Source organism: Odocoileus virginianus, chromosome 6 (assembly GCF_023699985.2).
Source record: "Odocoileus virginianus isolate 20LAN1187 ecotype Illinois chromosome 6, Ovbor_1.2, whole genome shotgun sequence".
Lineage (NCBI taxonomy): Eukaryota > Metazoa > Chordata > Mammalia > Artiodactyla > Cervidae > Odocoileus > Odocoileus virginianus.
In genome coordinates, this window is record NC_069679.1 from 4,509,513 (window position 1) to 4,534,363 (window position 24,851).

Genomic DNA, 24,851 nt, shown 5'->3' on the forward strand with positions numbered 1-24,851 from the left:
TATGGAACAGAGTGGGAAAGGAGGTGAGGAAGTAAAGTAAAAAGGCCACTTATTTTGCAGAGCAGGAGAGGATGTGTTAACTTCTTTTCTGCAGCCAGGCACAGGTGGGTGGAGTCAGATTGTCTTTCTGTGAGCTGAACACAGCCACTTGAACATTCAGGCAGAGGGACAGTGTTCCCTGAGGCAGGCTGTTATCTATGGTTATATTAACAAAAGCAACAGAAAGCAAAGGTTAAAGTCAAAGAAACAGATCCAACAAGAGTCAGAATTGACTCTTCCCTGTTACAGTAATACATTTAGTAAACCAGCTGGTGGAGTTGCCCGAGGATTAGAACAGTTACTAGTTGGGGCAAGGGGTGAGCACATCATCTGAGTAGGGAGTAGGTGAAGCAGGCACCAGGCGAGCAAGGGATCACAAAGAGCAGCAGGACGTCTTCGGTGGCCTGACCCTTCAGGTGGCCATGCACCCCTGCTGTGATTTGTGGAGGGTGGGGAAGAATCACCTTCCTGAAAGGTGAACCCCAGTCATCATTCAGCTGACTCAGCTCAGCTGATCTTCATGGAGAATAGTGAAACAGAAGTCAAGATATATCTCTTGTGACTAGAAACGCTGGAGTAGGAAATAGGACACATCTTTCCCCCTATGGTTTGGGAGAGGGCGACTGCACAGATGGTATCAAAGAGCAAGGTTTGGTCATCTGGGCCCTAGATGAGCTCCTATGAGAAACTCAAGCATTTCCCATGAGAGCTGCAAAGAAAGGAGTTTGCCCCTGGGCTCTCTGATTCTCTCTAACTATGTTTTTTGGGCTCCAAAATCACTGCAGATGGTGACTGCAGCCATGAAATTAAAAGACGCTTGCTGCTTGGAAGAAAAACTATGACAAACCTAGACAGCATATTAAGTAGCAGAGACATCACATTGCTGACAAAGGTCCATCTAGTCAAAGCTATGGTTTTTTTCAGTAGTCACGTATGGATGTGAGAGTTGGAGTATAAAGAAAGCTGAGCACTGATGCTTTTGAACTGTGGTGTTGGCAAAGCCTCTTGAGAGTCCCTTGGACTGCAAGGAGATCCAACCAGTCTGATTTCTAAAGGAGATGTCATTGGAAGGACTGATGCTGAAGCTGAAACACCAATACTTTGGCCACCTGATGCAAAGAACTGACTCATTGGAAAAAACCCTGATGCTGGGAAAGATTGAAGGTGGGAGGAGAAGGGGACGACAGAGGATGAGATGGTTGGATGGCATCACCGACTCAGTGGACATGAGTTTGAGCAAGCTCTGGGAGTTGGTGATAGGGAAGCCTGGCGTGCTGCAGTCCATGGGGTCGCAGAGTTGGACCCAACTGAGCAACTGAACTGAACTCTCTGTTTCTCACTCTCCAAGTCATCTTATCACGGCTGCCTCATTACTGTCCACAAGGCGTAACTTGGATCTAGTTATATCTGACCCCGGAGACCTAGAGAGACTTCCCATCCCCAACTGAGTAAGACAGACACATCCCTGCTGGGCATTCAGGGCTTTCCGCTGCCTGATTTCCAACCAGCCTTTCCAGTTTATCCGCCCTTCCAGCCGTCCACGCAGCCCGTGTTTCCATGGGATGGATTTAACTACGGTTCCCTGGACCCACGCGCGCTGTCTCTCCTCTTCTGTCCTTTTGCTCTTGCCCTCTGCTTGCCCGCCTTGCCTGCCCTGCACCGTCTCCAGATACTGAAATCTTCCGCATGCAAGGCACATCTCAGACTCCTCCTGACACCTTTCCTTATAACTTTGCGCCTCCACAGAAGGCACCACTCTTAATCTGCCTTGGCTTTGAATGACGTATATGCCTTTCCTCCAGCAGGTTATAAGCCCCCTTCAGGCGGGACTGAACATCCCTAACCCCCTTCGTGTCTGCTGCGGCACATAGCGCAGTGCCCGGTACAGGCAGTGTCTCATGAAGAGCCTGCGTAGAACAAATGGAGGCTGAGAAGAGCAGCTCTGCTAGGAAAACACTTGTGGGAATTCTAGATGCACACAATGTCTGTCACTTAGCAGGTCTGGCTCAGAATCACCTTTGAATGAATGAGTGTTGAAGACCATTTGGATGCAGATGTAAAAGAAATGCAGGTAGTGTCTCTGATAGAAATGATCTATCAGATTATTAGTAACACAGGTGATATAATCTTGATAGAAATGAGCATTCTGTAGAAACCACCTGGGCTGGGTAGAAGATATGATTGATTTTCTTGAATCTGGCATACAGACAACTTTGCAGGTAGTATCCTGAGTTTGAGTCACAGTTAAAAGTCTTAACAACTGTGTCACCATGAAAACATCTTTGAATCGCTCTTAACCTCAATTTACTATCTCTAAAGCGAGGGTGATAATAGCTACCTTTCAGGGTGATTGCAGAAACTGACTTATATAAAGTATAATACCTTTTTTAGGCTGTGAAGCTCAATAAAAATTTCAGATTCCTATATTTGATAGATAGATGGACAGAGACATCTCTCTACTATTTAAGAAACTGTCTTCCAAAACTGATGAGATGGTGAACTCTTGGCTTGCCTTAGCGAAAACCTCACCTCTCAGAAAAAGCATGAGGACTGCTTCTTTAGCTTAAATTTGACAGCCACAGAAAAACAACTTGGTGCTGTGGAAATGAAGGGAACTCCAAGAACTAGTGGTAATGACTGGACAGAGTCAGCCCAGCTCCTCAGCCTGTGATAGGAGAAGTCAAATAGTTCAGAGTGGTTGTTCTGAAGCCTGCAGGCTAATGAGAGATACAACTTGAAAGAGATGAAAGAGTTTAAAAGTTAGAATTCTGGAATTCCTTGTCAGTCCAGTGGTTAGGAGTCTGAGCATTCACTACCAAGGGCCCAGGTTTAGTCCCTGGCCAGGGAACTAAGATCTTGCAAACCACGTTGTGCAGCCAAAAAAATAGTTAGAATTCTGAACCAAACACTGAAGCGGAAAAATGAGACACTTTATAATAATATTTATTTATGGAGCCATTCCAGTGAAGCAAGGCTGTACTGAAGGCTGTGCTCATTTTCCCTTTTAACTTTCACCACATTCATACTAGGTACCATTGAATGAGCTAAAGTGGTCATATGCAGAAAGTGCAAAGAATTTTCGTGAACTTTCAGACAAACTCCCAGAGGGTTGTATTATTATTCATACATTTGGGGATTTCCTGGAAAAGAAGGCTAGGGTTATTTGAAGACAGACAGATTTACTAAAAATAAGTCCTAAACTTTTAAATCAGTTTTATGAAGTCACTTAGTATACCTTTCTGAATAATGTAAAAAAAGAATGAGCTACATAAATAATACTATTGGGGATTGGTAAGTTGCCTTGTAGCAAAGTATGTAGTGTTTTCAGGCAAGGCTTTGTCTTCGGCATTGAACTTTTCAATGAATCGGTGACTTGGGTGAAAACATAGACAGTATATTATCATGTTTGCAGCTGGCACAAAGCTGGAAAAGACAGTTGAACATATAGGATGCCATCATCAAGATTTCCAAGGTCTTACCAAGCTGACAGAACAAGCCACAATCAGATGAAATTTAACAGTAATAATTGTAAATGCTTTCTCTAGCAGTGAAAAGTAAATTGCAGATATACAGGTTGTGGGAGATCCAAAAACTAAGATCGTAGTATCTAGTACCACACTTCATGGCAAATAGATGGGGAAACAATGGAAACAGTGAGAGACTTATTTTCTTGGGCTCCAGAGTCACTGCAGATGGTGACTGCAGCCATGAGATTTAAAAATGCTTGCTCCTTGGAAGAAAAACTATGACAAACCTAGATAGCATATTAAGAAGCAGAGACATCACATTGCTGACAAAGGTCCATCTAGTCAAAGCTATGATTTTTTTCCAGTAGTCAGTATGGATGTGAGAGATGGACAGGAAATCAGTCCTGAATAGTCTTTGGAAGGACTGGTGCTGAAGCTGAAACCCTAATACTTTGGCCACCTGATGCGAAGAGCCAAGTCATTGGAAAAAACCCTGATGCTAAGAAAGATTGAAGGCAGGAAGAGAGACAGAGGATGAGATGGTTGGATGGCATCACCAATGGCACACGAGTTTGAGCAAGCTCTGGGAGATAGCGAAGGACACAGAAGCCTGGCATGCTGCAGTCCATGGGGTCGCAGAGAGTCGGACATGACTGAGCGACTAAACGACAACAGCAACAACACCACCCTGAGCATTCTAATCAACAGCATTACGAACCACCCAGTGTTGAGCTCACAGCGTTGAGGCTCACCCAGTGTTGAGCCTCGCACTTACTAGTTGCTCAAAAATGTTTGCTGAATGAATGAACAGATAGGGTGATGCAACTTTTTTTAAAGTTTCTTAAATTTTCAGTTCAGTCAGTTCAGTTCAGTTGCTCAGTCATGTCTGACTCTTTGCAACCCCATGGACTACAGCACACCAGGCTTCCCTGTCCATCACCAACTTCTAGAGCTTGCTCAAACTCATGTCCATCACATCGGTGATGCCTTCCAACTATCTCATCCTCTGTCATCCCCTTCTACTCCTGCCTTCAATCTTTCCCAGCATCAGGATCTCTTCCAGTGAGTCAGTTCTTTGCATCAGGTGGCCAAAGTATTGGCGTTTCAGCTTCAGCATCAGTCCTTCCAATGAATATTCAGGACTGATGTCCTTTAGGATGGACTGTTTTGATCTTGCCATCCAAGGGACTCTCAAGAGCCTTCTCCAACACCACAGTTCAAAAGTATCAATTCTTCGGCACTCAGCTTTCTTTATAGTCCAACTCTCACATCCATACATTATTACTGGAAAAACCATAGCTTTGACTAGACATACCTTTGTTGGCAAAGTAATGTCTCTGCTTTTTAATATGCTGTCTAGGTTTGTCATAGTTTTTCTTCCGAGAAGCAGGCGTCTTTTAATTTCATGGCTGTAGTCACCACCTGCAGTCATTTTGGAGCCTAAGAAAACAAAGTCTCTCACTGTTTCCATTGTTTCCCCATCCATTTGCCATGAAGTGATAGGACCAGATGCCTTGATCTTAGTTTTCTGAATATTGAGTTTTAAGCCAACTTTTTCACTCTCCTCTTTCACTTTCATCAAGAGGCTCTTTAGTTCTTCTTCACTTTCTGCCATAAGGGTGGTGTCATCTGCATGTGTGAGGTTATTGATATTTCTCCCGGCAATCTTGATTCCAGCTTGTGCTTCATCCAGCCTGGCATTTTGCATGATATACTCTGAATATAAGTTAAATAAATGGGGTGACAATATACAACCTTGACATACTCCTTTCCTGATTTGGAATAGGTCTGTTGTTCCATGTCCAGTTCTAACTGTTGCTTCTTGACCTGCATACAGATTTCTCAGGAGGCAGGTAAGGTGGTCTGGTATTCCTATCTCTTTAAGAATTTTCCACAGTTTGTTGTGATCCACACAGTCTTTGGCATAGTCAATAAAGCAGAAGTTGATGTTTTTCTGGAACTCTTGCTTTTTTGATGATCCAACGGGTGTTGGCAATTTGATCTCTGGCTTCTCTGCCTTTTCTAAATCCAGCTTGAACATCTGGAAGGTCACAGTTCACATACTGTTGAAGCCTGGCTTGGAGAATTTTGAGCATTACTTTGCTAGTGTGTGAGACGAGTGAAATTGCACAGTAGTTTGAACTTTCTTTGGAATTGGAATGAAAATTGACCTTTCCCAGTCCTGTGGCCACTGCTGAGTTTTCCAAATTTGCTATCGTCTTGAGTGTAGCACTTTCACAGCATCATCTTTTAGAATTTGAAATAGCTCAACTGGAATTCCATCACCTCCATTAGCTTTATTCATAGTGATACTTCCTAAGGCCCACTTGACTTCACATTCCAGGATGTCTAGCTCTAGGTGAGTGATCACACCATCGTGGTTATCTGGGTCATGAAGATCTTTTTTGTATATATAGTTCTTCTGTGTATTCTTGCCACCTCTTTTTAACATCTTCTGCTTCTGTTAGGTCCCTACCATTTCTGTCCTTTATTGTGCCCATCTTTGCATGAAATGTTCTCTTGGTAAAACTAATTTTCTTGAAGAGATCTCTGGTCTTTCCCATTCTATTGTTTTCCTCTGTTAATTGTACATTAATATATACATGTGACCGATTTGTGGAAGCTGGTAGTCCCCCTGGATTCTTAATTATCCAGCCACATCTAGTATACTGTGTTCGGTTGTGAGCACATTTCACAGGGACATTGTCAAGTCAGAGATTACTTTGAAGAGAGTCACTAAACTGGCACCTTTCTGAGTCCTAGTTGTTTTTTTTTTTTAATACCACAAGTCAAAAAGGTAAAGGAACTGGAGAAATCAAGGAATCAAACAGAAGACATGAGAGAGATGAAAGTTGCCTTAAAAATATTTGAAGAAGATCACTTTGATTGGGGATAAGATTAAATCTGTCTATAGTCGTGAAGAGTAAAATTAGGACACACTGGTGGAGGCAGAAGAAGCAGATACTGGCTCTGAACTAGGAAAATCTTGGGGAGCAATCCAGAAGTGAAATGGGTTTTTCTGCAAAGTAATGAGTTCTCTGTTACTGGAAATGTGCTGGTAGAGGCTACATTTTTATTGAAGGGATTTGTGGAGTGAGATATTAAGCTGCATGACTTATAATGCTAATATTCTGTGGCTCTGCTAAGGCTAGAGAGAGTTCCATGGGCATCAAAGTTGCTTTGTAATTTTCTCCTCTAAGGTGACCTCGGGATTCTGTGCACACTTACAACTGTCTTCTCTAAGGTGACCTCGGGATTCTGTGCACACTTACAACTGTCTCCCCACCAGGCAGTTGTGTAGTGATGCCTCGTGACTTATCCACGCATAGAGCCCCCTGCAGAAGTTCATTATATTTGCTGTGCTTCCTTTCACTGGATGGTTTCTTTGCTCCGTATGCATTCTGTAAACTTTACATTGGTTGAAACTGCTATGAAAAGAATTTCCAAACACACATACTGCATTTATCACACCTGGGAGTCACACACAGTACTTTCAGGAAAAGCAATTTGATCGTTTCCCTTTTATATGTATTTCCAAAGCACTAAAGTTACAAAGATCCAGTGTATAGGGCATAAAGACAAATGAGTCAAGGCAAACAAGAACATCCATCACAAGAGACGTTAATGGCAAGAAGGCTCTTTTAATATACAATTATTTAAGAAGAAGAGGAAAGGTTGACAGCAGCGGCTTTCATCATATCTTTAAAAGTGCCAAAGAGCAAAGCCATTTGCCAAGCAAAGCAGAAAGCCCTGGACTACCTTGCCGAGTTCGCTGCCCCAGCAGGCCACGTCACTCTGAACTCCTTAGCCCAAGCAGGCAAAATATTATCATTTCCAGTTCTTTAAAGCTGGCAGCCTACTTCATAGCTTTGACATTCAACACATCATAATATTTTTGACTACCATGTCCATCCACTTTTCAAAAAGCACCTTTTGAAAATTCTTTCTCAAGATGATAGCAATATTTCAAATCATTGCTTGGGTTTGCTGCTTCATCTCCTTCCAGTCACTGCGATGGCATTTAATCAGGCTAGGTTACGTGGTTCCTCTGTCAGGCTAGTACCTGGACATGGAAATGTAGTCATAAAATCAGGCTTCAGATTCTCAAGTACGCAAAGATGCTAAGTTTAGAAGGGAAGGATTTATGTAAGTAAACCAATAGAAACTGCTCTTGTTTTTTAAAGACTGTGGATTTTAAAAAGTCAGAGTAAACATAAGAACACTATATTTTATCTATTTTTCATTCAACAAACAGTTGTATTTGGTGTTCTCAGATGCTGTGGTGTATGGGAAAATTAGTAAGAAATAGACTCCTTGTCCCAAGAGTTTATGCTCTAGTAGAGAAGATAAGAAATAAGCAAATATACAAGTACCTACATGTGTATAGCAGCTTATAGTTTTGCATTTTCTTATTTGACCACCACTGAACAGAAAATGAAGCAGGAAGGACAGCTTTTATTAAATCCTTTTAATAGTTTAAAAACTGGGCTCAGGGTGACACAGGGATTGAAGTCTCTGAGTTTTGGCTGGAAAAGTACACCTAGCAAAGCACCGAGAAAGTGCTAAGGGAATATGATGAGGCAGATAACTTCCAGTCATGAGGAAGATGGAAGACTAGAGGGAGTCAGGTGCATTTGAGCTGGATCCTGGCTTTCGATTTGTAGCAGTGATGGAGCAGGAAGGAGAGGGAGGAAGCAGAGAACGTTCTGCGCAGAAAGAAAAGGATGAGAGAGGCTGAAGAAAGCTAGAGAGGCGTGAAAACAGGTTGTTAAAACAGGTTGTTCAGCTTGGCAGTCATCAGCAGAATGGAAGGTGGCGAGAAGGTTAGGCCAGTCCTGGGATAAGTTACACATTAATTGGGAACCACTCGGGAGCTGGCGAAGGATTCCATTGCCTCGCTTGTGTGTTGCACTGAGAAGGTAGTCGTTTGATCAGAACAGTCGTGTAGGCATCTCAAGCTGTCCGTCCAGAAAAACTGCACAGGAAAAGACCCTGAGCAGGAAGATGAGTCAGGAATCTGGCAGAGAAACCCAGAGATGGAACAGCGTAGAGACAGCAACGTGTTTGAAGACCCACAGCCTTTGGATCTAATCAGACGGGTTCTTGGTGCTCACCCTGAGAGAGAAGTAGGTTGGAATCACCAGGCTAACTTGTTTCCATGAGAAACAAGCAGAACGGAATGTGCCTCAGCTGAAGAAGCAGAGCTGTCCCCAGTGACGGGTGCTTTCCTGAGTGCAGTGCTCCCTGGGGTGCCGAGGGGCAGGGGTGGGATGCAGCGAAGGAAGACTGCTCCTCCCAGCTCCAGGCCTGACTGCATTCCTTCTGGAGGCAACGTGATGTCCTGCTGGGCGACTGGTGTTCTCCCCTCTGCATTGCTCCCCTGTGTGTGTATGTATGGAGGGGATGGAGAGCAAAGATGGGATGGAGAGCAAAATCTCTCTCCCTCCTGGTGGTGCTGCTGCTGAAGCAGCTTGGTCCCAGGCTGCGGCCTCCTGGCTTGCTGAGTCTGTCTCTAGCCTCAGTATGACTGGGGGGACATGTGTTTTTTGAGCAGGTGCCTGTCGACCCTCTGGGAAATGTTACTGCTCTGAAGCTAAAATAAGTACAGAAGCACTGAAGTAAGGAACTTGCAATAAAAAAGAAAAATGAAAGCCATAAGCAAAATGAGAATTATTGGATCAAGTGTGAAGAATAGTAAATGTCGAAGCACTTGATAATTTTTCTGCTAACAGACCTTGCAAAGAGGGTAGTTTCCATAATTCTTTTCCTTTTTTTCTCCCCCTCTTGCTCTTGTTGCAAGATCTGGGAGCGGGAGGAACCTAATTCAGCATTGCACTGCAACACCAAGCAAGGCAGAAGTGTGGAATGCCCTTAAAAGACAGCGTGAACACAATAGCAGGTTTGGCTGTCTGCAGTAGATGTTAAATTGCCACTCTAAACTTTGCGATTTATATGTGAAAAGCTTTCAATGCAGTCATCTAATTATTCATTGAAAGTTCATATTCACAACATTTAATGTGCACCTGTTAGGCAGAAATTACTCCACTAGGTAGTATTTGTAAAATTAAACTTAGCAATTCAGTTATGAAAACAAATCATGAACCACATGGCCTGGAAGGCCTGCTAAAAACAGGGAAGAGGTCCGCTAAAATATGTCTCCTTTGAATTCCACCAGAAATCTCAGCTGGGGGAGAAAAACCACGAGTATTTGTTTTAAGCTACTTTTACGTATCCTCTTAAACCGTTGATATGAGGAACAGAGGTTGTGGCCGAAAGGAAAATAAGGAGATCCTGAGTATGTATGTGTTTGTGACCGGGTTGAGATCTGGTGGTCTGAGTGGTGTTTTCATTGGCCTGTAAAAATGCTGGGGATTTACAAAACTATTTCAAAAGTAAAGGAGTGGAGGTTTTAAAATATTGAGTTAATGCATATGTTTGGGCTCAATTTACCCCCTCTTTTGTGTACTTTATGCCTCAAATTTCAAGCCATGCTGTTACTATTATAAATTCTCAACAATATTAAAAAAGGGGTAAAAATACTGTTGTATCCCATATTTAAAATACCTCAAGAATGTCTACCCACATCATTTTCTTCCTCCTCATTCCACATTTCAGTCTTACCAATCCTTTGCTTCAGAAGCATAGTGTTGTCCTATAGTCATAGAAAGGCTTTCTAGGCAGTCTGTCCTGCTGGGTCTCACCAGCTCTTCTCTCTCAGTAAGCAAGTGGTGGTGGTCCCATGGGCACGAGGGAAGATCTCCTGACGCCTCCTGGCTTTTCTCTATACCACGGGCCCAGATGCCAACTGGCCCCACTCCAGCCATGGTCAAATGGAAAAGCAAGTCTAGTCAGATTGTAGGAGGGTGGGGAAATCAACCTAGAAAGTCGAGTGTATTTGGAGGAAGTCTTCAAAAACACCCTTAAATTTCATAGTGGTGATTGTTTTCTCTGGCAATTCTGCAGCATAAACAGGTATTCCTGCCTGGGCAGCACCAAGTTGGCATTTACACCTCACAGAAGAGGCGCCCGAAGAGAGATGGTCCCAGTTGCTTGCTGTGAATCATACAGATTGATTGTAGCACACTCTGGGTTTACATGTGGAATTCTTTTTTTTTTTTTAACTTTTTTTGTATCATATAAGTAATGCATAAGTTTCTTGTATAGAAAAATCAGACAATGAAAATGAAGAAAAAAGAAACACATATCACCAAGCACCCAGAAATGACCATACAAATATTTTCTAATTTTCTGTATCTGTGTGTATACTGTATGTACATGCATACATAGTTTTTTTTGGAGTGAACCTATATTGACCCGTAACTTTTTTTCACTCAACATGATACTGAGAATATCTTTTTATGTAAGGCAGTGGATCTCCCATGGAGTCTTTCTTTTGCATCCATGGATACCTTTGGTTTTCTAACTGAGCATTGTTAAAATTTGAAAATAGGTTTTACTGAGGGATAATACAACGGATTACACCTGATCCAACATATGCTCACAAAACCCCATCCAGGCCTAGCATTCTTTAGCCATGGAATAAACCACACTCGGCTTTAAATTCTAGTCCTGTCACTTACTATATCCTTGAGCAAGTTACTTCACTTATCTGAGCTTCACTTTCCTCACCTGTAGTTAATTTCAGTTTCATAGGGTTGCAATGAATAGAATATAAATGTTTAAAACAACGAAGGGCAGCACCCATCCCCATAGTAGTGCTCAGGAAGTGTTGGAGAATTAATGAATTCATGCCCTCAGGAGCTTACTTGGATGTTAATTGACTTTCACTGTGTTCTGCTTGTTCAGTGTATTCTTCATTATCTGAAATTATATTGTTTGTTTTCAAATTTACTACTTATCATCTCTTTTCATGAGCACGAAACATCCCCAGCAACAGTGGGTGGCCAGTGCACACAAAAGGTTGAACATTTATGATTCTGACTTGCGTGCATCTTTCCGATGACCTGGCCTTGTCATTGTCACCTGGAGGCTGTTCGGCACAGAGCCACCCCCTCTTCCCTTCTCTCATCATTCACTGGTCGGTGCTTGGTTCCAGCCGTCCTCCGTTACCTGAAGAACGACGGGAGGATTCACTTGGTGGTTTTCAACAACCTGCAGCTGGCTGACGGCAGGAGGCACAGGCTGCTGCTGAGACTGACCAACCTGCACCGGGGTGCCGGCTCTGTGGAGCTGTTCCTGGACTGTACCCGAGTGGACTCCATCCACAACCTCCCCAGAGCCTTCTCCGGCCTCGCCCAGAGTCCCGAGGCTGTGGAACTGAGGACTTTCCAGAGGAAGGCACACGTAAGAACCCACAGACCATTCTCCAAAGTGGAAGGATGGTTTCTGAGAATGCAGAAGAGTGGGCTGAGGTTAAGAATGGGTCTAATTCTGACTGCATATTAGAACCACTTACTACACATAAAAACCAACTGCTAGATGACTCACACTCCAGACAAATCCATCTATGGAGGTGATGCCTCAGCATCAGTCCTTTTAAAAATACTGATTCTAATGTGAAGTCAAAATTGAGAGCTACTACTCCTTTAGATAAGTGGAGACTTTGGGCATAGAATTATAAAGTAGAAAAGGAATAGCAAAAACTTTTAAAACTATCTTAGGGCTGTAAGATGATCTATTTTTAATCTTTCATAAAAGTATGATTTTTTAATAGAAGTAAAAAAGAATGACTGGAACTTGCCAAACACCTGGAACAACATTTTCCATAGGTCTTACTAGAGCATCTCTAACAAAAAGAACCTTATTGCCAACTTACTTCCACGAGGCCTTACATATCACATCACTTCTGTCTTCTGTTTTAGTTGGTGGTATTTTTTCCATTATGTCCTTGCACCTGCTATAGAAATTGCCACATATATTCCTTCTATAATTTTGTTAAAAAACAAAATATAATTTTATTATTTATAGGAAATGGAGGAAATACTCCATTTCCTATAAATAATTAGTATTCTTTGTCTTTTCCAATAATTACTATAATTGGTCACAGTTCCTGAATTTCATCTGATATGGAAGTCAGTGCCAAAATCAATAACCATGTTCATCCACTGTGGCCCATATTGTTGTTGTCTTATTTATCACAATCACAATTTTCCATTTCTGTTTCATTACTTTATTATATGTGCTTTAACTTATTTATATATGCTTGTATAGTGTTGGCCAAAAAGTTGATTTGGGTTTTTCTGCACAATGTTATGGGTAAAATCTGAACGAGCTTTTTGGCCAACCCAGAACCAAGGTGTTCTGAGCCCTTTGTACAAAGAAGCAGGTTATAAACAGCAATTTCAGTTATAACTAGGAATGCTGAGAAACTTTAGATAATAATATAAAAACTATGAATCAGATACTAGAATTTGTGCTTAAAATATAGAGAGCATTTTCAAGCAGAAATTTCAAGACTGAAATCTGCATTTAGAGAGTGAGCGAAAGATATATATATATATTTAGTGTAGATTTATGGAAAGAGAAAAAAAAAGAGATATGCTAAATTTTATTTCTGAGTCCCCAAAGTATCCCAGATAGTCAGAATGACAGTAAGAAATTATGTCACTATTTCAGAAATTAGTATCCACCACCAAATAAGTCAATTTCTAAAAGCCAAGGACATCAGAAATAGATGGAATTTTTTGGGTTTCCCCTCCCCCCGACTCTACTTCCTTTGATTGTCAGCAAGGACCACAATGCTCTATGTTCATATTCATCTTCTCATTTACTCAGTCAGTCAGTCAATATGCACATTCTAGGCATTAGGTATCCCATAGTTGGCAAAATAGTCATGGCCTCCATAGAATTTATGGTCTGGTTCCAACACAATATACATAAAACGTGTTGCATACATCTTAACTAAGTTGAAAAGCAGAGTCCCTCTGAAAATTGTCAGCATGCTCATTTCTAAAATAAGGATGAAGACCTCACATCAGCAGTTAACATAAACGTTTTCTATCATCTGTGTATAAAATAATGGGTACAGGTAAAAGCTACAAAATTAAGGGGTGAGAAAATTAACTTGACTAACAATGAATGATTGCTATCATCCAGTAATGTGAAAATACATGAAAACGTACAAAAATGTACATCATAGAATATACTATGTATTCTTTCTCATAATCCGGAAACCGAATTTTGAGAAACAAGAGACTTTGCTAAAACCTGGAGCCAAGACATCCTAAAAATAATAGTGTTTAAAATTGGGATCAATGTCTTACTCATTCCAATCTAAACTCCATAAACACACAATTCTTAAGAGGCTCCTACCACAAAAGAACTTGTTTACCATGAAGGAAAAGGGCCTTTTCTTTTCTCCAAGTCACCTTGATGAACTCTCAGACCACACTGGATGCCAGCACTCTCCTAAGCTGCTGGCTGCTTCCATATTTGCTTCAGTCAGAAGGGCAGGGCTCGCGGGCTTCAGGAAAAAATGCAAACCCACAAAATTATGTAAGATGTCAGAGTCCAAGTATTCAGGCATACTGTGTTATGAAAATTGTGAGTCTGCATGCCCACTGGCTTTTGAGTGGCATCAGCAATGTGTGGTATGAATCCAATTTCTTCCAGGACTCTTTGGAAGAGCTGAAGCTGGTGGTGAGAGGCTCGCTGATCCAGGTGGCCAGCCTGCAAGACTGCTTCCTGCAGCAGAGCGAGCCACTGGCCACCACAAACGCAGGTGTGTGTGCTCGGGCCGTTTGCTCACCTCCATCAGTAAACTCCCAGGCCCGTCATGGGCTGGGTCCTGTCCCCGAAGGGTGGGCTGTCAGCAGGGCAGTCCTATAGGGTGTGTCTACAGAAATCAGGCTTTTGTGCCAAAGTCCAGGGCAAGAGGTATCTTCATCACACTTGTATTTGTATAACTCATAGGAATTTGGACTAACTAGAGCAGCAGCATAATTATCACTATTTTTTAGGCGAATTACGTGAATGTTACCCCATGTTAAATTCTCATACCCTGAGCTTTTCATCATGATAATTCTCTGGGAAATAATTTGTTTTTGAGTCCCTATAGAAATAGCTCCTTTCCTTCTGGTGTTCCTATAGGAGACTTTAATCGGCAGTTCTTGGGGCAGATGTCACAGCTAAACCAGCTACTGGGAGAGGTGAAGGATCTTCTGAGACAGCAGGTAACAAGCTGGATGGACCTTCAGAAAAGCCCTCTAGCAGAGACGCTCTCTGTTGGAGCTGATAGCGCTGCAGGCCTGCAGAGGCAGGGAAGGGCCTGGGGCCAGACCTCAGGTGGCCCCATGCAGCCTCCCGCCCTGGGGCTCTGCTGGGAGGGCCCTGAGAATGGGGGGCCACAGGGTGATAAACACACCAGGGCTCCAGGCAGAATGGGAGCCACCCAGGGCCGTGTTAACATTCCTTTAGGTTCTGTTTAATAGTTTGCCACTCGTGGATTCTTTCATTCCTGGATTATACATTAGGTACTCCTTTTCCATCTTTTTTTTCCCCCCTTCCCATTTCTAAAGGTCAAGGAAACATCATTTTTGCGAAACACCATAGCCGAATGCCAGGCTTGCGGTAAGTGCTTTTCTAGTAACTGGCATGCTTCTGAGCTGGACAGGCCCATGCGGCCTGCTGAAGGGCCTGGGTGGGTGAGGCTCCGCCGGCTGCGGTTGGTGGAGGTTTGGCACCGAGCTGGAGGCAAGGGAAAAGAAAGTCAGCGGGAAGCTGAACCGCCTCCTGTGTCAGCTCTGTTTTCCTGGTGGTTTAGAAACCTGCCGATGATGGTTTTTGTCTAGGCCCGCTCAGCTTTCAGTCTCCAACCCCCAACACCCTGGTGCCCGCGGCGCCCGCGGCATCCCCGACACCCGCACCGCGCCGCTGTGACTCCAGCCCGTGCTTCCGCGGCGTGCGCTGCACAGACACCAGGGACGGCTTTCAGTGCGGACCCTGCCCCGAGGGCTACACCGGAAACGGGGTCGCCTGTTCCGACGTGGATGAGGTAAGCACTCAGCTCGGCAGCCTCCTTGTCGCCTCCCTCCTACGGCTTACGCGAAGAGAAGCCGGGTCCATGACTGAGGGCTGACTTGGGTTGTCCTCCAGGCCACATACAAACGACTCCCTCGGGAATCTAAAGAGACCCGTGGGTGGTGGGGAGGCGGAGACGCGACCTGCGGTTGTGGCCGCCATCTTTGTACCTCCCCCGCGATGGTGCGTGTTGGCTGCAATGCTGAGATTTCAGCCTTCCACTCTACCGCTGATTCTAAGCAGTCTCTGGGACTACTGTGATGTTTTTTGTACACTTGTGAATGTGGAAAGGGAGCCATCTGGGTAAGGGTATATACTTTAGGGGTTGCAACTGATTTCTTCAGGCTTCCTCAATGGAGGAGTGAGAGGAATCTCAAACCAACAAGACCTTTTGAGGAGGCCCCATAATCTGTGAGTAACCAAAAGTGCCCAGAGACAGAGACAGAAAGACACATACGGCAAATACAGGCTGTTTTGGCCAACTGGCAAAGCCTCTGACAGAGATTGTTTCAGGACTATAGTTATCCAGTCACTGGTCCAGTCTCAACGCAGTGTTCGTAACCCGTGGCAAGGCTGACCCAGCGTGTGCCTTTGTCCTTTCATCAGGGCAGAGGAGGGCTTCCCTGGTGGCTCAGATGATAAAGAATCTATCGGCAGTGCAGGGGATTCAATGCACAGGATTCAATCACTGGGTCAGGAAGATCCCCTGGGCAAGGGAATGGCCACCCACTGCAGTATTCTTGCCTGGAGAATCCCGTGGACAGAGGAGCCTGGCAGATTATAGTCCACGGGGTCGCAAAGAGTCGGTCACAACTGAGCAACTACCACTTTCACACTTTCGGGCCAGAGGAAGGCTGGAAGGAGCTTAGCTTTTGTACAGGCATCCTACAGCCTTGTAGTAGCCGATTACCTCCCCAGGTAGTAAGCAATTATGATTTCTAGTTATCCCTCCTTTGGAAGAGCATCTGCACATGTTTCACAGAACTGCATGTGGATCTTATCTGTGAACTGGAATTTTCCTTCTTTTGAAAGGGCAGGAATTGGTCATGTTTTTTACATTAGTCGAAGTGGTTTAAAAAAAAAAAGTCAGAAGAATGAATCTCCTAGACTGAGAGCCTTGGAATAGCCATGGGCTTCATAGGGTACAAAGTCAGGAACAGCCCCTGATGAATCATATCTTACTGAAGAAATGACAACTGCCCTGGCTTGATCTTCTCAAGGTCTTTTTCTTTGAGTAGTTGCTTTAATAATGCCTTTGGACTCAATGCCCACCTGACAAGTGGTCCGCATTTTTCTCTCCCAGACATTTTAAAATTCCAAGTTAGAATGTCAGGGAGTTTGCCCTGAGAGGTAGACTGGTTAACATTAGGACCCTTTCCACTCAGCTGTGCTTCATTCTGTACTATAGTGAAGATCACAACAAGGCAACCTCCAGGCCATGTGGGTCAGAGATTCTGTGAGTCACTATGAAATTGGAAGCCTTTATTGCCTTTGATCATTTCAGCCACCAAAAAATGGATAGTTAAGTGATTCCACAAGTTTGTGCAAAGAGACGAATGGACATTTGAGCGTGTGTTCTCTCTGTGGCTACAGACTAAATTTTTGTTTCTCTCTAGTGCAAATACCACCCCTGCTACCCTGGCGTGCGCTGTGTAAACCTGGCTCCTGGCTTCAGATGTGATGCCTGCCCGGTGGGCTTCACGGGGCCCATGATGCAGGGCGTTGGGATCAATTTCGCCAAGACAAACAAGCAGGTGGGCTGAAGTGGTGGTCTTTTGATCTTTAATTGCCAACAGGAAACCTTTGGTTGGTTCCCATCTCTTTCCATTCCACAAGGGCATGTGGAATGTCCTCAGGCACTATGGGCACATTAGCAGGCTTTTCCAACTCATTTCTGAATATACGTGTCCATAAAGGCTGGTGAGGAGCCAGGTAGTCAACTGGGATCATCGAGTATCTTTAGAAAAGCAGTGAAGGCGGTAAAACTGGATATGTGGCTGGATCCAGGCTTATTTTGTTGGTAGCCATTTGAACGATTAGTGACACAATAACTTAAGAACTGGGGAAACAAATAAAAGCTTTGAAAAATTAGGTCACTTCTATAGAGTCATTGTTGCTGATCAGAAGCTGTTTTAGAGATGAGAGGATTTCAAGAGTAGAAATAATCCCCCGGGGAAACCCCCCTTCCTTCTTATACCAGCCATAAATTGCCAAAAATCTCTTGAGCAGTTTGTGACAGTCTCCATTTATTTCCCAATGTTCTACTATATCCTGGTCATTATTTAACTAACTGACTATGAAATTCTTTCTGATGTATTCAGCACTTAAAAATGGTTGGTCTATAAATATATTTTACTACCTTAGGGAAATTATTAGCTTTGAAGAGGACAGAGGTTCATTATTTCCTAGCTGCCTATCAAAGAATTCTAGAGGGCATCATTTTTTAGGCTGGAAAAAGGAACCAAGCTAGACACACAGGGATGGCAAGAAGTCATTAGAGTAATGACCTAAAGCTTTACTTCCTCTTCTGTAAAGACAGAATTGTCAAGACTAAGCCAAGGGAAACAGACAAAAAGAAATAGAAGGTACCTTATGGTCAGCTAAGAAGGAGCCCTTCCAGTGGATTTCCAGTATGGCAGAAGGAACTCAAGTCGAAGGGAGCCAACTTGCTAACATTTAACAACAAATTTTAATGCATGAGCAATATCAAAAGAAATACAAGGAAATGTGCAGGTTCTAGAAGCAAAGTGGGAACTCAGACTCAGAGCTGTGGATGGAAGCTGATGCCACAGCAGCTCATGGGGGAATGGGAGATGGGTATAGGCCCCCCAAATGGGACACTGGGGTTCATGCACTATGTGGGTATAGCAGATACTTTTGGAAAGACCTGGTACCCCTGAAGAAAGCCAGAAGCCTCAGAGAGCTACTCTCCTCCTTAAAAGGAGATGAAAAAAACTTCCCTAGTCATCCCCCTGCAAAGCAACAGGAAGTTTGATGTCAGTTTTGGGACATGGTTGACAGCAAATCATGGTTCCCCACAGCAAATCAAAGCTCCAAGCTTGTACAACATAAAGTCGTGAGCTCTGAATCTGTGTTACAGATAGAATGAAGAAACAAGCCCCCAAATTGACATAAAAACTAGCCTTAGAGCAGTAAAATCCCCAGGGCCCTGGTTGATACCATTTTGTGAAGAGACTCCAAAACTCAGGGCCCGTGGGACACCCTCAAGCAAAATCAAGGCCACTAAGAATATACTTATAAACAAAAATGTAATTTATATAAAGAAGCTACCCTGAGGGGATATGACAAATATAAAATGAGTTCAGAAGGAGAAAAAGGAAAAAATAGATACCATAGTTAAGGGATAGGGCAATGTGGAAAAAATACATGTAGTCAGGTTTGAAAAAATAACTAAAATTTATTCAGTGAAAAATATAATAACTGACATAAAAAATAAAATAGATGAGCAAAACAGCTAGCAGGGGATTTATTGTCTACAAGGTATATCTAAGGAAATCATCTGGAATATAGCACAGAGAAAGAAAAATATGGAAAACAGGGATGAGAGGTTAAGAGTCAAAAGAGATTAAGAAAGTCTGATATTTGTTTAAGTGTAGTTACAAAGAAGGAATAGAAGGAACAGGAGCAGAGGGGAACTAAGGGTTTTTCAGAACTGAGTAAAGATAGGAATCCTTGGGTAGAAGAGCATGAGTCCCAGGCAGGGTAAAGCAGAACCTTCCTGAGGTTGTGGAGCAGACTAATCATGTTAAGTTTCTGAACAGCTTTAAATACCAGGGAGTCAAGTATCCCTTCGCATTAGGTTGAGCCTAGACCAATGCAAACACAGGGAGATGGCTGAAACAGTGCTCTGATGACCAGCCACTCTGAAAGTCCATGTTGTCGCTTCAACCAAAGATGTCAAAACAAAGCAAAATGTATTTGCCTGTCTACTTAAACAGTGTGCCTCTTTGAACTCTTCCACACTAGGTTTGCACTGATATTGATGAGTGTCGAAACGGAGCATGTGTTCTCAATTCTATCTGTGTTAACACTTTGGTAAGTATGTTTCATGGCTCTTGTTATTGATGACCAGTGATTAAAACAAGTGTGTATCTATAAATCATAACCCCAGGGCAGTAGAGAACATATGGGCGTAATATATTTGATTTGCAAATGAGGACAAAAGTTTGTGCTGAGGGCTTCTCTGGTGGTCCAGTGGTTGAGGCTCGACACTTTCAATGCAGGGGTGCAGGTTCAATCCATGGTTGAGGAACTAAGATCCCACATGCTGTGCAGCATGGCCAAAAGATAAAAAGTTTTGTACTGAAAAAGTTTTTACTGTAAGAGTAATTGATAAGTAATTTTTTATATAGGAATAACTTTATAATGGAATTCCCTGACAGTCCAGTGGTTAGGACTGTGTGCTTTCAATGTTGAGGGCACAGGTTCAGTCCGTGGTCTGGTGACTAAGATCTCACAAGCAAGAGTAGTAGCATGTCCAAAATAATAATTTTCAACATGCCAAACTTGTTCTTTATCATCTCTCAAAGTTGCAGTGTTGGGCTTCTGGATGAATGTTTGTTTAATAAAATACTATCATTCTCATGTTTTTTTAAATAGGAAGAGGTTCTTAGTTTGTATTAATAGTTCAGTATTCCAGAATAGGCACTTTACTGGTGACAATTCCCAAATGGTATTCATTGTTTTTACAGAACTTCTCAAAAGTCATTTGTATTAAACTGTTTAACACTTAGGGGTCTAAATTTTAACTCTTTGGAAAAGGGTTTTATTTCTGGAAGTTCCTGTTGACTCTTTCCAAGGTGATAGGTGTAGCCGAGTAGACTGTCAGGAAAGAACTAGTGGCTTCAGCTACTGCTGCTTCTTGCTTCCCTGGCGGTTTAGCGGTTAAAAAAAATCCACCTGCCAGTGAAGGAGATGTGGGTTCAATCCCTGGGTCAGAAGATCCCCCGGAGGAGGAAATAGCAACCCACTCCACATACTCTTGCCTCAGAAATCCCATGGACCGAGGAGCCTGGTGGGCTACAGTCCATGGGGTGGGAAGAGTCAGACATGACTGAGGAACCAAACAACAATATCACTGCTTCTCACTTAGAGTATGTTCCTAGGAAAGGTTTGTAATCTCTAGGTTCCTAGTTTCCTTATATGTCAAAGCATTTTATAAATATTGCCATTTATTTTAATCCTTACAACAATCTGTCAATAGGCACTATCATTATTCCCACTTTACAGCTGAAGGAACTGAGGCACAGTAAAGTGAAATAATTAGGCCAAGACCACACATGTCCAGTTCGCCTGCAGAACCGTTTTTATTCACGACACTGCCTGCTAATATACTGGGACTTACTGCTGCTTAGCTTTTTACCAGGAGAAAGCTAGTCTGCAGAAATAGATCTGGGAGACACTGACATGAAGGTAATAACTAAAGCCACCCCAGGAGAACAAAAGTAGACAGTGGAATTGTCTAGAGAGTAGAACTCTAGAGAACCTCAAAAATGAACAAGTAGGCAAAGGAAGATGAGCAGAGGAGCAAAGAAAAGGAGAGAAGTGACCAAAGGCCATGGTCCAGAGAGACTAACAGACCAAGAAATATCACTGGAGGAATTTCCTGGCAGTCCAATGGTTAGGTCTCTTCCAGGACCTGGGTTCAGTCCCTGGTTAAGGAACTAAGATCCCACAAGCCCTGTGGTGCAGCAAAAAAAAAAAAAGGAACTTCCTTGGTGGTCCAGTGGCTAAGACTCCATGTTCCCAGTGCAGAGGGCCTGGGTTCTATATCTGGTCAGAGGACTGGATCCCACATGCCACAACTAAAGATCATGTATGCCACAGCTAAGTCCCTGCACAGCCAAATACATGTTTAAAAAAATCACCGGAGAGCATCTTCTGCACTTAGTGATTAAGGAGTTGTGAGTGACTAAAATCGCTGAATTGTATACTTTACATGGGTGTCTTTCACGGTATGTAAATTCTGTCTCAGTAAAGTTGTCTTTAAAAAAAGTCAGACTTGCCTTGGAAGTGCTCTCCCAGCGGGCCTGACAGCTCATCTGCCAGGTTTCTTCCACACCAGCCCACCTCATCAAAAATCCTCAGTGCTAGGCCACCGACATTTCTCTGTTCATCACTTGAGTGTTTTTTTTTTAAATGAAAATTAAAAATTTTTTTCTAACTTGCCTTTTAACCAAGCCATATCCTTTGTCCCCAAAGTAAATTCTCTCTGTCCACCTCCCAGGACTTCATTAAGGTTTTCCACCCCTTTCCTCCTGGCCCTCTACAGTGGAGCTGGCAAGACCAAGTGGCTCGCCTGGCTAGCCTTCTTCTGCCTTTGGTTCTATCCTCTCATGTCTCTGTGGCTGGCTGTGGCTTCCAGTCTGCTAGTGTTTCCCTCAACATTCACACGATGTTATAAGACACACACAACAGAGGCTGGCATGGGGCTCACTTAGTCCTGGCATCATCAAGTCCATATGCAAATAGACTCCATCATGGGCCCTTTGCTCCCAGGGCCGAGCCCCTGGCTCATCGTCTCGCTCTGCTCCTTGCAGGGATCTTATCGCTGTGGGCCTTGCAAACCAGGGTACATCGGTGATCAGATGAGGGGATGCAAAATGGAAAGAAACTGCAGAGATCCAGAACTGAATCCTTGCAGTGTGAACGCCCAGTGCATCGAAGAGAGGCAGGGGGATGTGACCTGTGTGGTAAGTCATCTGCTACTTGCTTTGTCGTTTTCCAAATTCCCTTTGAACCACCACCCCTCTCTGGTTTCTGCTTGCTTCAGAGTAAGAGCACTCACAAACTAAAGCAATTCCATCAAAACAAACAAAGGATGTGGTCGTAACAGAGTCAGCTGAAGTTTTGGGGAAGCAATCTGAAATCACCTAACCATCAGCTACCTTTGCTCTCTTGGCCGTGGGTCAACACCATCTTTTTGGGCATGTTGGTGGTGGAGCCCCAGCTCCCATACACCCTCTGTGGGAGGCCCAGGAGGTGAGCCCCAGGACCGGGGGAAATGCCTTCCCTCGATTAGTCCCTCAGTAAGCTGCTGGTTTTCATGAGCACACTGCCCTTCCTCCTTGTCCTCGCCCCGAGGACGTCCAGTTTCCAAGTCTGGCCTCACACTCCAGGAGATGAACTGCCCTGGGAGTGAAGCCTCCACCTGCCCCAGCACCCGCTGTTCTCTGCCCGTCTCTGCCAGGCTCGGGAGGAGCTGCTCCTCCTTCCCTTGCATCTCCTGGCCCAGGAACCGCCTGTGGAGGGGAGGCCAGGGAAGAGGGCAGAGTCCTTCAGCCTCGCGAGGGTCTCCCACCACTCAGGTGTGGAGTGGGCCCTTGGTAAGGGATGGAGCTTGTTACTGCCATCTGTCCCCAAACCCCTAGCCCCGGAGTCCTGGGACGGGAGTGGGAGGCTTCTCAGTTCAGTTCAGTTCTAGACATGGCTAAATAATCCATCTTCAGCTGTTCACTTCCTCCTTCCTCCCTGGGGATCAGGCTCCTTAGAGTCTGGTGTGGCAGTCAGCCTGAACAGCAGGATGGATTCTGGGAGACTTCTCTCTTCTTCATACCTCGGACTTCTTTACCGTTTTGTTCTCAAAATTTTCTACTGTGAGCACACGGCTTTCAAATAGGACGAATGAGGAGAAGCAAAACCAAGTTAAAGAGATAACTGTAATGCCATCCCCTCTCTCCAGTGGTACAAGTAATTTGTACAAGGTACCTACGAGGGAACAAGCTGGGTTGAAGGGGGAGTAAAAACCAACGATTTCTTTAATTCCTATCAATGGGGCATGTTTATTCCCATTGAGAGGCAAGCATATATCTATGTTCAAATCTTCATCTTTTGTGAACAAATTAACGATTCCCCTGGGATGGTGGGTGATGGGGCTCTTAATGTGTTTTTGAATTTGTAATAAGGCACAGCGACAGATGGTGAAGGATTAATACACTTGGAGTGACTACTAAAATAATTTAATCTGTCAGAAACTGGCTCATTAAAAACGTATTTGTTCCTAGAGGAAATTTTTTCTTCATTAAAATGAGTCAAGGACGATACCCCCGTGGCTGTGCTTTCCAGGCCTTCTAAAGGCCCTGCTGAAACAACTGAGCAGAAATAGGGGTAGTTACGGGAGGGGTGTCCTTGGAACCCTGCCTTCCGTGCCTCTGGTTGCAGAAGAGGAGTGCACGTGATTGAGAAGAGGCAGGCTGCAGCCTAGGAGGTCACTGGTCTTACATCGCCTTATTTTGATTAACGAGGGCAGGAAATTTAACATTAGCTCATGTCAAGTTTCTTTTCCCTTGGCCCTGACTCTGTTCTCCAGACTCTCACCCCACCTCTGGCCCCCACCTCACTGGTTCCTTGTCACTTGCCAGGCCCCCTTGTCCCTTGTTTCTTCTTCTGTTCTACCTGTCCCTTCCGGTCCCTATCCTGCTCTTGGGCTGAGCTCCCAGCTACCACCTCACACCCCGGACACCCTTACGGAAGGATTGCCTTTCTCTTTTCATCTTTTAAGCAGGCCCACTAGGATATGGATATGAGGGGGATAACTCATGTTAACCAAATACATATGGCAGAAGACATTGGACTGGGACAGTCTTGAGTTCAAGTCCCAGCCCTGAGACCTTGGGTAAGGGACTTCGCTGCTCTAAGTTGACTCAAAATTGGGTAATGATGACCTTGCACCATCACTGTAAGGACTGGAGAAAATGCCTATAGAGTGTGGTCTGGAATAACTGTTACTTTAATGCTTATTCTACTAGCAATGAAGGCTTCTCAGCAGCTGGTGGTGGCAGAGAACTTGGGTAGACTTTTTCAGAAAAATAAAGAATGCACAGACCCAGCAATACACCTGTGGGAACCTTCTCCTGTTAGGGGATATGAATAGAGGTTAAGCACCTTGAAAGGTTCCCCGAGTGGTGGAAGATGATCTAGAAGACCATTAGATACAGAGATATGGCACCAGGATGATAAGCAAAGTGCCTCAACAGCCTCTCTCCCCATGTGTGCATTTATTTCCTGTAGAGAATATTTTGACAATAATCCTGAATTATAAATATTAATACAAATAAATACCCTTTGAACCAGGAATTTCACACTAAGAAACCAGAAGGTCAAATATACTGGAATTTGTCAAATGTGCAGAAGGACAAATTTACTAGAATTCTTTGTGGCAGCATTGTTTGCAATAGAAAAAGTTTTTAACAACTTGACAGCCACCAGTAGGGGACTGGTTGAATTAAGGTGCATGTATTCCAATTTATGTATAATACATCTGCATACAGTGATATTGAAAGAGTCCCAAGATGTAAGTAGTAATAGTATATGTGTGTGCTACCAGTTGTGCTAAAAGACAAAAAA

The 24,851-nt window shown here is 43.7% G+C and overlaps 1 protein-coding gene across 2 annotated transcripts in view; it reads left to right on the forward strand.

Annotated features, from left to right (window-relative positions):
- THBS4 (thrombospondin 4) overlaps nucleotides 1–24,851 on the forward strand; it is a 52,161-nt gene that overhangs the window by 12,543 nt on the left and 14,767 nt on the right. For both annotated transcript variants that reach the window (XM_070468613.1, XM_070468612.1), the window contains exons 3-10: nucleotides 11,563–11,810; nucleotides 14,079–14,187; nucleotides 14,556–14,638; nucleotides 14,984–15,035; nucleotides 15,257–15,459; nucleotides 17,102–17,239; nucleotides 19,473–19,541; nucleotides 22,046–22,198. In XM_070468613.1, the coding sequence (XP_070324714.1) occupies nucleotides 11,563–11,810; nucleotides 14,079–14,187; nucleotides 14,556–14,638; nucleotides 14,984–15,035; nucleotides 15,257–15,459; nucleotides 17,102–17,239; nucleotides 19,473–19,541; nucleotides 22,046–22,198 (1,055 nt within the window). The remainder of the gene's footprint in view (nucleotides 1–11,562; nucleotides 11,811–14,078; nucleotides 14,188–14,555; nucleotides 14,639–14,983; nucleotides 15,036–15,256; nucleotides 15,460–17,101; nucleotides 17,240–19,472; nucleotides 19,542–22,045; nucleotides 22,199–24,851) is intronic.